This window comes from Muscardinus avellanarius (genome assembly GCF_963383645.1).
Source record: "Muscardinus avellanarius genome assembly, chromosome: 3".
Lineage (NCBI taxonomy): Eukaryota > Metazoa > Chordata > Mammalia > Rodentia > Gliridae > Muscardinus > Muscardinus avellanarius.
This window is the reverse complement of record NC_137788.1, coordinates 129184191-129199747: the sequence shown is the minus strand read 5'-3', so window position 1 is coordinate 129199747 and position 15557 is coordinate 129184191. Positions and strand designations below refer to the sequence as shown.

At 47.1% G+C, this 15557-nt stretch overlaps 1 protein-coding gene across 1 annotated transcript in view; it reads left to right on the top strand.

Moving 5' to 3' along the window:
• Nucleotides 1-14599, top strand: part of HERC1 (HECT and RLD domain containing E3 ubiquitin protein ligase family member 1) — a gene marked incomplete at both ends in the record, with an annotated part of 161097 nt that extends 146498 nt beyond the window's left edge. Inside the window, 8 exons of the mRNA XM_080690546.1 lie at nucleotides 1049-1218; nucleotides 3599-3768; nucleotides 4459-4624; nucleotides 5694-5770; nucleotides 6846-7098; nucleotides 7519-7671; nucleotides 10554-10859; nucleotides 14414-14599. Coding sequence (XP_080546672.1) covers nucleotides 1049-1218; nucleotides 3599-3768; nucleotides 4459-4624; nucleotides 5694-5770; nucleotides 6846-7098; nucleotides 7519-7671; nucleotides 10554-10859; nucleotides 14414-14599 — 1481 coding nt within the window. The remainder of the gene's footprint in view (nucleotides 1-1048; nucleotides 1219-3598; nucleotides 3769-4458; nucleotides 4625-5693; nucleotides 5771-6845; nucleotides 7099-7518; nucleotides 7672-10553; nucleotides 10860-14413) is intronic.
• Nucleotides 14600-15557: the final 958 nt, after the last annotated feature.

The window sequence follows — 15557 nt, the reverse complement described above, 5'->3', positions numbered from 1 at the left end:
CACCCCCAGCCTGATTTTATTTCTTATTTGGAAACGGTCTCGCTAGGTTGATGCAAGTCTCACTACTTGTGGAGGCTGTCCTCGAACCTGCGATCCTCCTGACTCAGTTTCCCAATTACTGGGATTACAATATTGTACCACCATGCTTGGCAACATTAGTTTTTATTAAGAGGTGTAATAATACTTCTGGGAATTGAGTTGTATAGATCTTAATATCTAGGACAGTCTACTTCTTGCAATAAAAAGCCTTTGTGAATAATGAACTTGTCTTTCATTCTGTCAGAGCTGCTCTGTCAGACTTCTAGTGACCATGAAAGGTGGCTCTGCTAAGTTGCCCATTTTCATTTCATAGAACTGCCTCTATGGTCCTTACTTGTACCTTGCATTATGAAGATGACAGTTACTGGAGATGAAGAATTGGGCTTTTTTTCTCCTTTCCCTCCTCTCTTTTCATTCTTCCTTTCTTTTTTGGAGCTATGTAAAGTACCATTGTTCAATGGGAAAATAAAAGAGAAAAGAACGGAACATGGTGGTTCATGCCGCGGTAAGCAGTGCCACAACATGCTTGCCAGGTCCCACAGCCTTTGGAAACTTGGGAGGCTGAGACAGAAGGATCACAGGTTCGCAGCCAGCCTCTGCTACTTAGCGTAGCCCCCTGCAGCTTAGTGAGATCTGTTTGGAAAAAAAAAAAAAAGTATAAAAAATAGGGCTCAGAGTGTAGTTCAGAGGTAGAATGCCCCTGGGTTTAATCCCCAGTTCTGAAAAACAAACACAAAACAAAACAAAAAAAAACAGAAAAGACCAGGTTTCCATAATACTAAATTTAAAAGCCTTTCACAAATGGACAAAAAGATGAGTTGATAGATAGAGGAGTAGATACATGTGTGAAAGATCAATGTAGCAAAATATTAATTACAGAATTCAGGTGATGGAAATGGGCGTCCATGGTATAGTTATTGCAAGTTCTCAGTGTGTTTGAATTTTTTCAAAATGCTGAAAATTAAAGCATTCGTGCTCCTTCACAAGTGCGCCTGTGGCTTCCACGCAGGCGTGTCGGTCCCGCTGCAGCTGGGCCTGCCTGATGCTGTGCCCCCGCAGTATGGAGCGCTGAGAGAGGTGAGCGTTCACACCGTGCGGGCCAGACTCCGGCTGCTGTACCACTTCTCCGACCTCATGTACTCATCGTGGAGGCTGCTGAACCTCAGCCCAAACAACCAGGTAACGTGCCGGATCGGTAAGCAGTGCCACAACATGCTTGCGAGGCCCCTCGGCCTTTGGAAACGTTTTTACTCTTTGACTCCAAAGAAGCAGAAAAGATGACAGTTTTATTGCTGGCTTAGGGACAGTTCAGATATTGGTGATTGTGTTATTGGTTACAAAGTAGCCTGCCTTCTATGTTTTGGTTTGTCCAAAACTTGAGGAAGAGTAAATAGTTAAGAATGTTATGGCCAGGCGTGGTGGCGCACATTTATAATCCCAGCATTTGGGAGGCTGAGACAGGAGGATCGTGGTTCGCAGACAGCCTCAGCTACTTAGTGAGGCCCTTTACAACTCAGTGAGACCCTGTTTAAAAATATATATGTAGGGTTAGGGGGTGTAGCTTGGAGGTAGAATGCCCCTAGATTCCATCACCAGTACCAGGGGGAAAAAAAGTTAAAAAAAGAATGTTACATATTTTCCACAAATAGAACACACAAAGCTACTAGGACCATAGTCAAGGTTGTTATATAAATCAATCTGAGAAATTTAGAAATTCTCTCTCGGTACTGGGGGTTAAACACAGGGGCATTCTACCTCTGAGCTCTAACTCTCAGCCCTTTTTATTTTTTATTTTTAAATACGGTCTTGCTAATTTGCTGAGGCTGGCTCTGAATCTGCAACCCTCCTGTTGCAGCCTCCAAAGTACTGGGATTATAGGTGTAAACCACCATTATCAACTAGAGTTTTCCTTTTCTTCCTTACAAATAAGCATTCTGGATCTTGTGAAGGGCAAATGGGGAAATAAAATAAATTTGGCTGATTTTGTCCATCCAGTAATTTAGAAAGAAAGCCAGCTGATTAATATGTAAGCATATTTGCCAAAATGTGTATCGGTTTGTAAAAATACCAGTCAAAAGCCTTGTGTCACCAGTGTCCAAGCACGTGAGACCTTTGACAAACCACTGTTGGAAGTAGATGGTCAGCCGCATAGCAGGGTACGCTGCTGCTTGGTACAGAGTGAGGAAAGCTGCCAAGATTATATGAGCCAGGAGACCTCAACAACGTGGAAAGTGGATGTATGCATACATGGAAAATCACTGGAAAGAGAGCCTGTCAGTAGACTGTCTCTGTATGGTAGCCTTATGATTTCATACACATATATGTATGTGTGCTTTTCTGTATTTTCAAAGTTTTCAAAAATAGTAAAATTTTTTGTGTGGTACTAAGGGTGAAACCCAGGGGCATCCTACCTCAGAGTTAACACCCCCAGCCCTATTTTCTTATTTCTTATTTTGAAACAAGGTCTCACTACGTTGCAGATGTCTTCACTAAGTAGCTGAGGCTGCCTATGAACCGAGATCCTCTTGTCTCAGCCTCCCAAGTACTGGGATTACAAGCGTGCACTACCATGCTCGGCTGAGTAATCATATAATTTATCAGAAAAATATTTTTTAGGGTGTATTCATTTCGAGTCACCCCCCCCCGTGCCATTTTGGCATGGGGCTGTATTTCTATTTTCTGTATTTCTATCTGTGTGTGTGTGTGTGTGTGTGTGTGTGTGTGTGTGTGTGTGTGTGTGTGTGTGTGTGGTACTGGGGTTCCTGGAAGCCCTTCTACCTCCGGGCTACACTCCCAGACCTATTTTTACATTTTTATTTGGAAACAGGGTCTCTTAAGCCAGCGTGGCTGACTTCGAACCTGCACGATCCTCCTGTCTCTGCCTCCCAAGCGCGGGGATTACAAGTGTGCGCCACCACGCCTGGCTATTTCTATCTTTTTAATAAACTTTTTTAAATCTTCAAAAAATACATATTTTTTAAAGGTACTAATAGGCCAGGTATAGTCCTATAATCCCAGTAGTTGGGTGGATAAGACAGGAAGATTGCAGGTCCGAAGCCAACCTCAACAGTTTAACAAGGCTTTCAGCAACTTAGTGAGACTCCATTTCCAAATAAAAAACAGAATAGGGCGGGGGTGTTGCTTGGCGGTAGAATGCCTTAGGTTCAGTCCCTAGCAAAACACACACACACACACACACACACACACACACACACACACACAGTTATTGACAGTTACTGATACCCAGATTTATACTTTTTTTGTATGTAGTACTAGGAATTCAACCCAGGGGCATTCTACCTCCAGTCCTATTTTATTTATTTTGAAACAGAATCTCAATAAATTGCAGAACGGCTCACAAGTTGCTGAGGTTTGTCTTGAACCTGTGATCGTCCTGTCTTAGCCTCCCAGATACTGGAATTACAAGTGTGCACCATCATACCTGGCTCAGATTTACACTTTTGAACTGCATTCCAAAAAGAATTTTTATTCTAAAAGTGAGAAGTGTCATTTAATCGTTATATTTTACCATTACTGATAATCTTACTTTCTGTTACAGAACAGCACATCTCATTATAATGCTGGAACCTGGGGAATTGTGCAGGGACAGCTGCGGCCCTTGTTGGCCCCAAGAGTCTACACTCTCCCGATGGTGCGCTCCATAGGAAAAACCATGGTTCAAGGCAAAAACTATGGACCTCAAATTACTGTGAAGAGAATATCAACCAGGTTGGCATATGTGTGTGTGTGTTTCACTAACTAGCTAGAATTTTTTTTAGGTGAATATTACTACTAACTCATCTCTATTTTTTTCTTTTTTTTTTTGTGGCACCGAGGATTGAACCCAGGGCCATTCTACCTCCAAGCTACACCCCCAGCCCTAGTTCTTTATTTTTGAAACAAGGTCTCACTAAGTTGCAGAGGACCTCACTAAGCAGCTGAGGTTGGCCACGAACTGGGATTACAAGTGTATGCCACCACACCCGGCCTACTAATTCATCTCTGTGAGATTTATTTTTGCTTACTTATAAAGGATAGTAATAACTGGCTGTGGCGGTGCATGCCTGTAATCCCAGTATTTGGAAAGCTGAGCCAGGAGGATCGCAGGTTCGTAGCCAGCCTCAGCAACTTAGCAAGGCCCACAGCAACTTAGACCTTGTTTCAAAATTAAAAAATAAAATATAGTTGGGGTGTAGCTTAGAGGTCGAATGCCTTGAGTTCAATCTTCACCATATACACACACAAAAAAAGGATAGTAATAGTATTTACATTAGTACCCAGGTGTCACAACACAGTGTTCCACTGGTATCAAGCTGGTGTGTTAATTCATTAATGGGGAGATAATATCAGAGATCTTTGTGGTGATTTGGGGAGGTTGGTGAGTTGTTTTTCATTCCCTTCTGCCTTTTTTTTTTTAAGAGGACGGAAATGTAAGCCCATCTTCGTTCAGATAGCGAGGCAAGTGGTCAAGCTGAATGCGTCAGACCTCCGCCTGCCCTCCCGGGCCTGGAAGGTGAAGTTGGTGGGAGAAGGGGCTGATGATGCTGGAGGAGTGTTTGATGACACCATTACAGAGATGTGCCAGGTACAGCCTTGCAGGTGTCCCTGCTGAGTGTCCATTCAGTTAGTGCTCCTGTTACTCTGCAGTGACAACTCTGTCAGGCACATCTTATTAAATGTAGCAAGGAGTGCTGTCAGTGCTGTGTGAGTGAATTAGAGTGAGTGGGAATGCTTTGTGAAGATATTCACTACATAAATGTCAGCGTTTCGCCACCTACTCCTGACTCACTGTTACACTATAACAGTGGCAAGGAAACAGTAATGGCACATTCAGGAGCTGAAAAATCAGGTACCATCCATGTGCTCTCTGATTTATTTTGGTGCTTTTAAAACAAGGTGGGACTTCCAGAGGCTCCAGGGGACTTAGGAAAAATAAGTGAAAGAGTTTCAGTATAGCTGGGTGTGGTGGCCTAAGTAGGTAATTCCAGTACTTGGGAGGCTGAGACAGGAGGATCACAAGGTTTTGAGTCCAGCCTCAGCAATTTAGTGAGGATTCAGCAAACTAGTGAGGTCCTGTCTCTAAATAAGAAGTAAAACCAATCTGGGGTGTAGCTTGGAGGTAGAATACCTCTGGGTTCAATCCCCAGTATAAAATACACACACACACACACACACACACACACACACACACTCTCTCTCTCTCTCTCTCTCTCTCTCTCTCTCTCTCTGCCAGTTTTAATTTGAAGAGCCACATTAACAGCTTTGATTATTCCAGGTCAGCTTTGTCCCATCCAATTTTGCCTAATATTGGGATGTTTCTGACAGACACTGTGACTAGAATAAGGCTTGGCCATTATTTATTGTGTTTAAAATTTCACCATGCCCTATTCACAGATGCCCAACCTGTCACCAAATGGACTTTCTCATGCTGGTTCTCCATACTGCAGGATATTTTCCACATGGAAGACTTCCTTATTTCAATTTTAAATAAAAACTACAAAAATAATTAAAACATAGAGATGGCTAGCTATCACATAGAACTATAAATTCCTCAGAATATTTTGTTTTCAGTATAATCTTTAATGTAATTGGTTTGTTCTCTTGATGCACATTGATTGTAATTTCTCAGCAAAGTATTTTTCTTTCTTCTATAGGAACTTGAAACTGGTGTAGTTGACCTTCTTATACCCTCTCCTAATGCCACTGCAGAAGTGGGTTACAATAGAGACAGGTAAGGCCGCAAGTGTTTATCAGCATCTTTAGTAGCAGTAATAGAGCAGGAGCTCACATTTACTGAGAGCTTCCTGTGTACCAGGCGCTGTTCTGTTTCATGTGGACCAGCCCTCTGAGGGTCCTAGGAGCAGATGCTGTCGTTGTCCCCTCATCTCGGATGAGGAGCAGGCACTTCCACTGTTACTCAGGATTGTTGATGGGACTAACTCAGTGGTGATAGAGGGGAGAGGACACTCAGCTGGGATTATGGGGCCTGACTTACTTTGTGTTTCTGGAGGCCCACATGGGCTCCCTGTAGGGAATTCTCTGCACCATAATTTGTTAAAAAGCTTTTAAATAGACTATCTCCTTGCCCTTTTATGTTTCTCCTAAAAATAATTTTAGAAGAGCTGGCTATGATGGCGCACACTTGTAATCCTAGCATTCAAAAGGCTGAAGTAGGAGGATTGCAGTTTGTGGACAGCCTCAGCTACTTAGGCCCTCTGCAACTTAGTGACACCCTATTTTAAAATAAAGAATAAAAAATAGGGCTGGGGATGTAGCTCGGAGGTCACATGCCCCTGGATTCCGTCCCCATTCCCCCCCCCCCACACACACACACAGCTCCAATTAGCTTTGCATGGTGGTGCACGCTTGTCATCCTAGCATTTGGGAGGCTGAGACAGGAAGATCGCGGTTCAAGGCCAGCCTCAGCTACTTAGTGAGGCCCTTTGCAACTCAGCAAGACCCTGTTTCAAAATAAAGAATAAAAAATAGGGCTGGAGATGTAGCTCGGAGGTAGAATGCCCCTGGGTTCCATCCCCACTACTGAAAAAATAAAAATAGAAAATAAAATATGGTCCCTGTACTGTCCAAAACAGTGGCTTGTAGGTCATGCGTAGCTGTTGAACACTGAGAATGTGGTTAGGGTAGCTAAAGAACTGGAATTTAAATTTTATTTAATTCATTTAGCCACATGTAGTTAATGGCTACTGTTTTCAACAGCATAGGTCTAACCTAATGCTGTGGCCGCTGGATAACCAATTTTGAATAGAAATGAAAATTTTGTTTGAAATGTTTCTTTTCTCCTGTAGGTTCCTTTTTAACCCCTCTGCCTGCCTTGATGAACACTTAATGCAGTTCAAGTTCTTGGGAATTTTAATGGGAGTTGCTATTCGTACAAAGAAGCCTCTGGACCTCCACTTGGCCCCTCTGGTGTGGAAGCAGCTGTGCTGCGTGCCGCTCACACTGGAGGACCTGGAGGAGGTGGACCTGCTCTATGTGCAGACCCTCAACAGCATTCTTCACATTGAAGACAGTGGCATTACCGAGGAGAGTTTCCATGAGGTACATCCTTCTGTCCTCTCTCTGCTGGTGCTGACCTCTTGTGTGCACAGACCATTTAGCCCTGTTCCCAGGCCGCCCGTGCCCATCTGTGCCACAGCTGCTCGGCAGCCGGACCCAGCGCCAAGCGGCCTTGAGTGGAGCTGGCGCCAGCGCTGCTTTCTGCTCCTTCCGCTCTCGGCTAGCCTGGCTTGCGCACAGGCAGATTTGCCCCCCCCCCTTTTTTTTTTTTTTTTTTTACCTCCAGCCAGATTACCTGTGTTGTTGCTGATCAAGTAACCTGGCCAGTTATACCTTTCTTATTTGCCTTATTTGTATCCTAAAAATCTTGACTTTGTTACTGTCATGCTATCGGGTGTATGTGACATATTTTTGTTGTTATTTCTGCCATGTAATAAAGTTCTTTTTATCTTTCTGCTTTAGATGATTCCTCTTGACTCCTTTGTTGGCCAGAGTGCTGATGGCAAAATGGTTCCCATAATCCCTGGTGGAAATAGTATCCCACTCACGTTTTCCAATCGGAAGGAGTATGTGGAGAGGGCCATTGAGTATCGACTTCATGAGATGGACCGGCAGGTGAGATAACTGGAGCGGGTACACTGCATGTATGTCTTGTCTCCCTCCAGAGCTGACTGATTACTACCACATCCTGACTTAGGTATTTATTGTGTTGACTCTCTTGTATCATTACTTCAGACCCTACTCAGAGACTTCTCAGGTCACATCTTGGCATCTCCTGTCTCCTTACTCAGGGCCATAAGTCAGCTCTGAATTGGTCATTGGCTGGACTGAGGCCCGGCTCTGTCCTTGGCCTTCAGGCCCTGTCTTTTCACTCCTCCTCAGTCCTGCTTGCCAACATGTCTTCCCAATCCAGAGTTCCCATTCCAGCTGGTCAGCCAGCCCTGAAATGCTGTTACTAGTGTCTTTTCCTTCCCTGCTGAAGTCCTTCAAGCCCCAGCTAGGAATGTCTCTCCTTCACAGACGAACTTTCCCCTAGGTCCCTAACCTTAGAGACCTTTGTTCCTTACTTTAAAATTCCTTAAGACATATCATGTAATTCTATATAGTGTACCCTAGTATTTGGGTCTTATTTTTTGGTTAACCAATAAGAGCTTGAAGGAAGAACGTATTTTCTTTTTCATTTGGCTTATCTTTTTTTCTGTGCTACACAAGCATCTAATAAATGATGGGAATTTGAGTGAACAGGGAAAAAAAAAAGAACTCAAAATGGTTCTTTCAGTAATATAATCATTAATAGCCATTTCAATAACACTTTATTTTCAGAATATGTTGGGGTCTTCTTGGGAACTAGACCCAAACTCTGGGGCTGTGGAAGTTTAGTAATATGAAGTGTACATAATCCACACCCTCCATTCCTGAGTCTTTCTTTGACTTTGGCCAAGTCTAGTCATAAAACTGTTTCTCTTGGCTTAGCGAAGGTGACAGTATTTACACAGCCACGGTTCAGGGTGTACCTCCAGCTCGTGAGTAGTTTTAAGCCTCAGAGACTAGAAATGTATCCTGTCATCTTCTGCATGTGAGGGCTGGTGCCAGAGATGCACGTGCAGTCCTTCCCTTGGTCACTCTGTGAGGTAAGGATGTAGTCATCGTTTCACAGAAAGAAGCACTGCCTCCAGATGAAAGGACCGAGTGTCCACAGCAGAGCCAGGCTCACTGACCACCTCACCAGTGTCTGTGTCCTGAGTGTCAGATGGCCGCTCTCTCCCCCGCCAAGGGACGAGGACTCTTCTTCTTTCGTTTCCTCTTCATCTCTTAGAACTGACTGTTTTCCCATAACTGTCCCAATTGCCCCCTGCTATCTCCAAACAGCCAGCCCCATTCCTCAGTATGACTTTTTTCCAGACAGCCTCCATTTTGTATTATACTAGGAGTGACTGCTTGGTTTTGGTGGACTTTAGCTCTGTTACTGCCTGTGGAGTCCCTCACTGCCAGTTGCTGTGGGAGCGACCGCCTTACTGCCAGTCATAACCCCAGGCCCTCCCCAGACGGCTGCTGTTCCCATTCTCAGACTTGATTTGTTGCTTATGAGGGATGGCTTTGAGGTGGCCAAGAGAAGCATTTATGAAACAGATCTTGAACAGTGACGTGTCTGTGCAGAGCCCACTACTGTACAGCCTTCCAGGAGACGTGGAAGAAAACAGGCCCCTCCCCTGCCCTGCATCAGCCCGCTGAGGCTCAGCACTGCTGAGAGCAGAACTGTGGCTATATGAGCAGCCGTGCAGACCACAAGACTCCACGTGACTACGTGAAACCCTCAGAGCCACGCGGCAGCAGTGTTTGCCTCACTTTTCAGATGACAGAATTAAAGCGACAGAGCTAATAATAGTGCTGAATCTGGTTTTAGAATTCAATACACCTGCCAGGTGTGGTGGCGCACACTTGTAATCCCCGTGCTTGGGAGGCTGAGACAGGAGGATCCTACAGGTTCGAAGCCAGCCTCAGCTACTTAGACCCTGTTTCCAAATAAAATATAAAAAAATAGGTCTGGGAGTATAGCCCGGAGGTAGAAAGCCTTTGAGTTCCGCCCCCAGTACCACCAAAAAAAAAAAAAAAAAAAAAAAAGAATTAGTCAGTACTCCTGACTAAATTCTTTGTATTTACTGACTTATTTTTACTTTCTTTTTGTGCTTTTCAGTTTTTAAAAAAAATATATTTTTTGCAAGAATATAACTATATTTCCAAATATAGCTGGGTGTGGTGGGAAAAGTTGAGGCCAGCTTGGGCATCTTAGCAAGCCTCTGTCCCAAAATAAAATTTAAAAAGCCAGAGACGAGCCGGGCGTGGTGGCACACACTTGTAATCCCTGTGCTTGGGAGGCTGAAACAGGAGGATCACACAGGCTCGAAGCCAGCCTCAGCTACTTATGCTCTCAGCAACTTAGTGAGACCCTGTTTCCAAATAAAATAAAAAATAAGGCTGGGAGTATACTTCGGAGGTAGAAAAGACCTTGGGTTCTACTCCCAGTATCACACACACACACACACACACACACACACACACACACACACACAGCCAGAGACGTGGCCCAGTGGTAGAGCACTTGCCTAGTATGCGCAAGGCTCTGGGTTCAAACTTCAGTACTCAGGTGGGGGAGTGGAGGAGCTTTTAAAATATATATAAAACAAATAGTAGACGGCTACATGAGTTCTCCGAGAGCTTCTTCCACTGGTGCGATGCGGTGCAGACACAGCGTAGTGGCTGTGTGTGGCTAAGAAGCTGAGTAAGTGGGTGTCCACTGGGAAGTGCTCCAGGGGCGAGGATTTTGTGGAGAGAGATGGCCCTAAACTGGACTTGCACTAGGGCCAGGAGCCTGAGAGCCCCAGGGCAGGTACGGGACAGACGCGCAGGCAGCCACAGGAGCCCAGCCCAGGTGGGCAGCGTGTGCACCCAGCTACTTACCCACGCACGTGTTAAAATGAACCACCTCTCCCGAGCAGGTGGCTGCGGTCCGAGAAGGAATGTCCTGGATCGTCCCTGTGCCGCTGCTGTCCCTCCTCACGGCCAAGCAGCTGGAGCAGATGGTGTGCGGGATGCCGGAGATCTCGGTGGAGGTCCTGAAGAAGGTGGTGCGCTATCGGGAGGTGGATGAGCAGCAGCAGCTGGTGCAGTGGTTCTGGCGCACGCTGGAGGAGTTCTCCAACGAGGAGCGGGTGCTGTTCATGCGCTTCGTGTCCGGTCGCTCCCGGCTCCCGGCCAACACCGCCGACATTTCTCAAAGGTTTCAAATCATGAAGGTTGACAGGGTGAGTGGGTCGTCTTTGCTTCCTTGGCAGTGTCTGTCTTTATTTCTTTCTGGTCACTGTGCAAACCAAACTGTGACCCTCGATTAGGCCTACTCATCCAGGCTTTAGTCCTAGGAATACCTAGATTCTTTAAAAATCAAGTAGTAAAACTTGCCGGGCGTGGTGGCGCACGCTTGTAACCCCCGCGCTTGGGAGGCGGAGACAGGAGGATCGCGCAGGTTCGAAGCCAGCCTCGCTGGCTTAAGAGACCCTGTTTCCAAATAAAGAAAATATATAAATAGGTCTGGGAGTGCAGCCCGGATAGAGGGTTTCCAGGAACCCCAGTACCACCAAAAAATAAATAAATAAATAAATAAAATCAAGTAGTAAAACTTGTTCAGAACTATCACTTAGCTTAGTGAAGGAAGTTGTGAGTGGATGTGGAGTGCACTGGATCCTACAGCTCGCCTGGCCCTCCCAGCGTCTTCCAAGTTAGAGTGATTTTGGCAGAAGGGTCCCCCGCTGCCTCTGCCCTGTGTGTCCTGTGCTTTTCGTCATCTGATGTATACCAGGATACACCGTGTTTGTTCTGAAGATGTTGACCATCAGCTGGTACATGTGCCCCAGAAGGTCCCTGAGCATGAGGGGCACAGCGCCCTCGGGCCCCACGCCTCCGTGTATGGTGTGGGGCCCACCCTGCTGCTGCTCTGAGGCCTGGCGCAAGGCCCCGCCGGGCTACAGTTCTGACCCATGGCTCAGGAATAAAACGGCTTAGACTCTGAAGTGCTGCTGTCAGTCATCTTTCTCAGGCTCCCAAATAGCCATGTCGCGCTCCTCCTCTCAGACCTGTCAGCTCCCGTGAAGTCCAGGGTGCGTGGAGCAGCCTTGGCTGCCTTCCTTCCACGCCTGGCTCTGCCCCACCTCCTGCCGTCACCTCTCCACTCGCACTGTCTGGCATAATGGGCCTTTCTCCCCAGCAGGCCGAGCTGTTGTGAAACTTCTTGCCCTTGTGCAGGCTGCTCTCTCTGCTTTAGTAAGCTCTCCTTCGCGTCCCTCTCATTTGGGCCAGGCATGCTCTTATTTAAGCACAGTGCCAGTACTTCTCTTCCAGGAAGCCCTTCTGGGTGCTTTCCTGTGCCCCTGCCCATGCCTGAAGGTAAACGCCTGGCTACCGCTCCTCCTGGAGCCCAGCACTGCCCTAAGCTGGCAGTGGCCCTCCATCTGCACCACTCTTCTCAAGCAGCCTCTCCCATAGGAACGGGCAGCCCTCTGAGCAGGGCCTGTGGCATTTGGTCAGCAGGGGTAGGAGGCCGGATCGCCTCAGTCTCGGCATCCACCTTTCTGGTGTTTCCCACGGCTGTTCCTGGCGGTCGCTGTAAGTCAAAGCCCTCCCTCTCCCTGCTGCTGCAGAGGCTGCAGGCCTGTGCCCCCTCCTGGGCTGGGCTCCCTGGAGAGGCCACAGCCATGCGCAGGGAGGGTTATGAAAAGAGCCTTTCCATACATTTTCTGCATGACTAACCAGAAACTATAAGTTGTGGATCTGTTTTGTTGCTTAGAGCAAGGCTGGGAGGAGGAAACGGCTCCCTTCTGTTCAGCTCTGGAAACAACCCCACCTGATGGGTTAGCCCCTGCCAGGGCAGGAGCTGGTCCATCGCTGTCCATCACTAATCCTTGCCTGGGGCTGTTGGCCTCAGAAAGCTGGCTCCTGGCGGCGTTGCCTTTGTGGTTTAGGTCAGCCTGCAGTATCCACACTTGTGTAGCCAGAGCCATCTGGTGGTGTTCCCTCCCTTGCTGCTTTCAGTTCTGTGCTCAAGCTCTGTCATCTCTGTCCTGCTGCACTTAGACGCCCCCAGACCCCACCATGTTGAGATGCAACCCGTGTGGCAGGGCTCTGAGGACCTGTATCAACAGGAGCCCAGCAGGAAGAAAGGCAGGCTCTTTCTTTTTTTTTAATTTTTTATTGGTGCATTATATTCATACATCATATTGGGGTAAAAAACGTGTGTACAGACATGCACACATCACTGATTTAACCCCTACCCAATTCCCACCCCATTCCCTCCCTGTCCCTCCCTCCCTTGCTCAGCTTAGTGGTTGACTTTGATATGTTTAAGTACATTGAGTGTTTTAGAGATTTTCCTCTTCCCCACTTCTTTCTCCTCCTTTAGGTTGTCTTGTTTGCTCCTCTATAGGATTTCCTTTTTCATCTAGAGTTCCTCCCTAACTCACATATTAGGGAAAGCATCTGATTTCTTATTTTTTGTGACTGACTGAATTCACTTAGCATAATTCACTTAGCATATTTTTTTTTTAATGGCTGAGTAAAATTCCATTGTGTACCTATCCCACAGTTTGTAATCCATTCATCTGTTGATGGACATCTTGGCTGGTTCCATAGTTAGGCTCTGGTGAATTGTGCAGCTATGAGCATAGATACACATGCATTAGTTTGGTAGTTTGGCTTCCTATCTTTTTGGTAGATACCCAGAAGTGGTATTGCTGGATCAAATGATAGATTTGTTCCCATTCTTCTGAGGATTCTCCATACTGTTTTCCAAAGTGGTTGCACTAATTTGCAATCCCACCAACAATGTCTTAGAGTTCCCACCTCCACATTCTCGCCAGCATCTGTTGTTGTTTGTGTTTTGAATGATTGCCATTCTAGTTGGAGTTAGGTGAAATCTCAGGGTAGTTTTGATTTGCATCTCTCTGATTGCCAGTGATGTTGAGCATTTTTCTTAATCATGCTTTAGAAATATTAAAAACAGCCAGGCATGGCGGCACATACTTGTAATCCCAGCCTTTGAAAGGTCGAGACAGGAGGATTCCGGTTTATGGACAACCTCAGCTACTTAGGCCCTCATCCAGTGAGACCCTGTTTCAAAATAAAGAACAAAAAATAGGGCTGGGGGTGTGGCTTAGAGCTAGAATGCCCCTGGGTACTGGAAAAAAAAAAATGCCCCGGTACTGGGAAAAAAAAAAAAATATATATATATATATATATATATATTAAAAACAGTATAGCATCATTCCTATCATGACAAATAGTTTGCAAAATGGTTGTTTGCAGGGAAGGCAGAGAACATACATAATTCCATGTAGCTAGCCATTTTCAGCTCTGTGTAATTCTTCCTACTCATTGTTCATTTACGGAGTCTCACTAAGTTGTGGAGGGCCTCATAGGTTGCCGTGGCCGGCCAAGGACCTGTGATCCTCCTGTCTCAGCCTCCCCAGTACTGGGATGACAGGGATGTGCCACCTGTGGTCAGCGTCTTGTCCTGGGATTGCCTTCCTCCTCTGGGCTGTGCGGGGCTGTGCCGTGTCCTATGCACGGTGGGGCCGCGGCTGGCTCAAGTCCGCTCACTGTCCGTGACAGTCACTGCACAGTACTCGGCTGTGCCGGGCCCTGTGAAGCGTGTCCTCCCCGCAGTCCAGGCCAGGGGGTGAGAAGAGGAAGGGCGCCTTGTCACCAAGGCTGTGCTCTGCCGCCCCTCCAGGCGGCCATCCCGAGTCGAGCTTTCCCGCGCTTTCCTGGCCGTGCTGCCCGCGCTCACCGCTCTGGTCTCTCTCCACAGCCTTACGACAGTCTGCCCACCTCACAGACCTGCTTCTTCCAGCTGCGGCTGCCGCCCTACTCCAGCCAGCTGGTCATGGCCGAGCGCCTGCGCTACGCCATCAACAACTGCCGCTCCATCGACATGGACAACTACATGCTCTCGAGGAACGTGGACAACACCGAGGGCTCCGACACCGACTACTGACCCGGTGCTGCCGCCCCGCAGCTCACTGTTGACCACTCTCCTGGTAACTACATAGATGTTTAGGAATGAAGTCAGCGTTATAAAGCGTGGCCACGTTTAGTTACTCTAAATGTAACAAACTAGATGTTTTTATTTTTCTGTGATTGTACAAAAACAAAAAAGCAAAGTGCTCTCAGTCAGGTTTCCCCTCCATATTTTTGGTCACTTTTGATAAGTTTGCATGGAACCATTTTGGTGCATTTTTAGTTGGGAATGATACATTTTTGTAAACCCACCCAGTGAACATGAAATTGTACATTGTGTATAATTGTTCATTAGAAAGGACAGTTTTACATGAATATTCATATATTTATTTTGTTTTAATTTGAATTGCCTGTGCAGGGTTCCTTATGCAGAGAAATAAAGCAGATTCAGGAATGGGCCTGGCTGTCTTGCTTCTGGCGGAGCTGCAGCCCAGCAGCGCAGGGTGGCCTGGAGCGTTGGCGCTGGGCGTCTGTGTTGGCTCTGAGCCTCCCTCACATGAGGCGGCTCCCAGGGAGGCCCCGCAGGAGGCCTCGGTGTCATCCTGGCATTTCACTCGTTCTGTTGCTCGCCTAGGACAGCCCAGCGCATTGGATGCCAGGAGGACAGCAGCTGCTGGCCCTGCCTGTGAAGAGCTGGAGAAGACAGAATGAGCACGGGGGCTAGAGAGCAGCACAGCCCCCACCCACTGCTTCACCAGAGCGAGCGGCCAGTGGCAGTGGCAGAGGCACTCAGTGTGGACTTGAGGCTTATTGGGATGATGGAAGCAAAGCCCTGGGTTTCTGTGGCTGTTCTACACTCCACACGCTCTCACGTCGTCACTACGGTGGCACGGGTCCCTGCGAGACCCTGAGCCCAGCAGTGGGGGGCTGGGAACCGCAGGGGAGGCAGGGTCTCCTGCTTAGCCCGCCACATGGCTGGCTGTGCCCACACACGA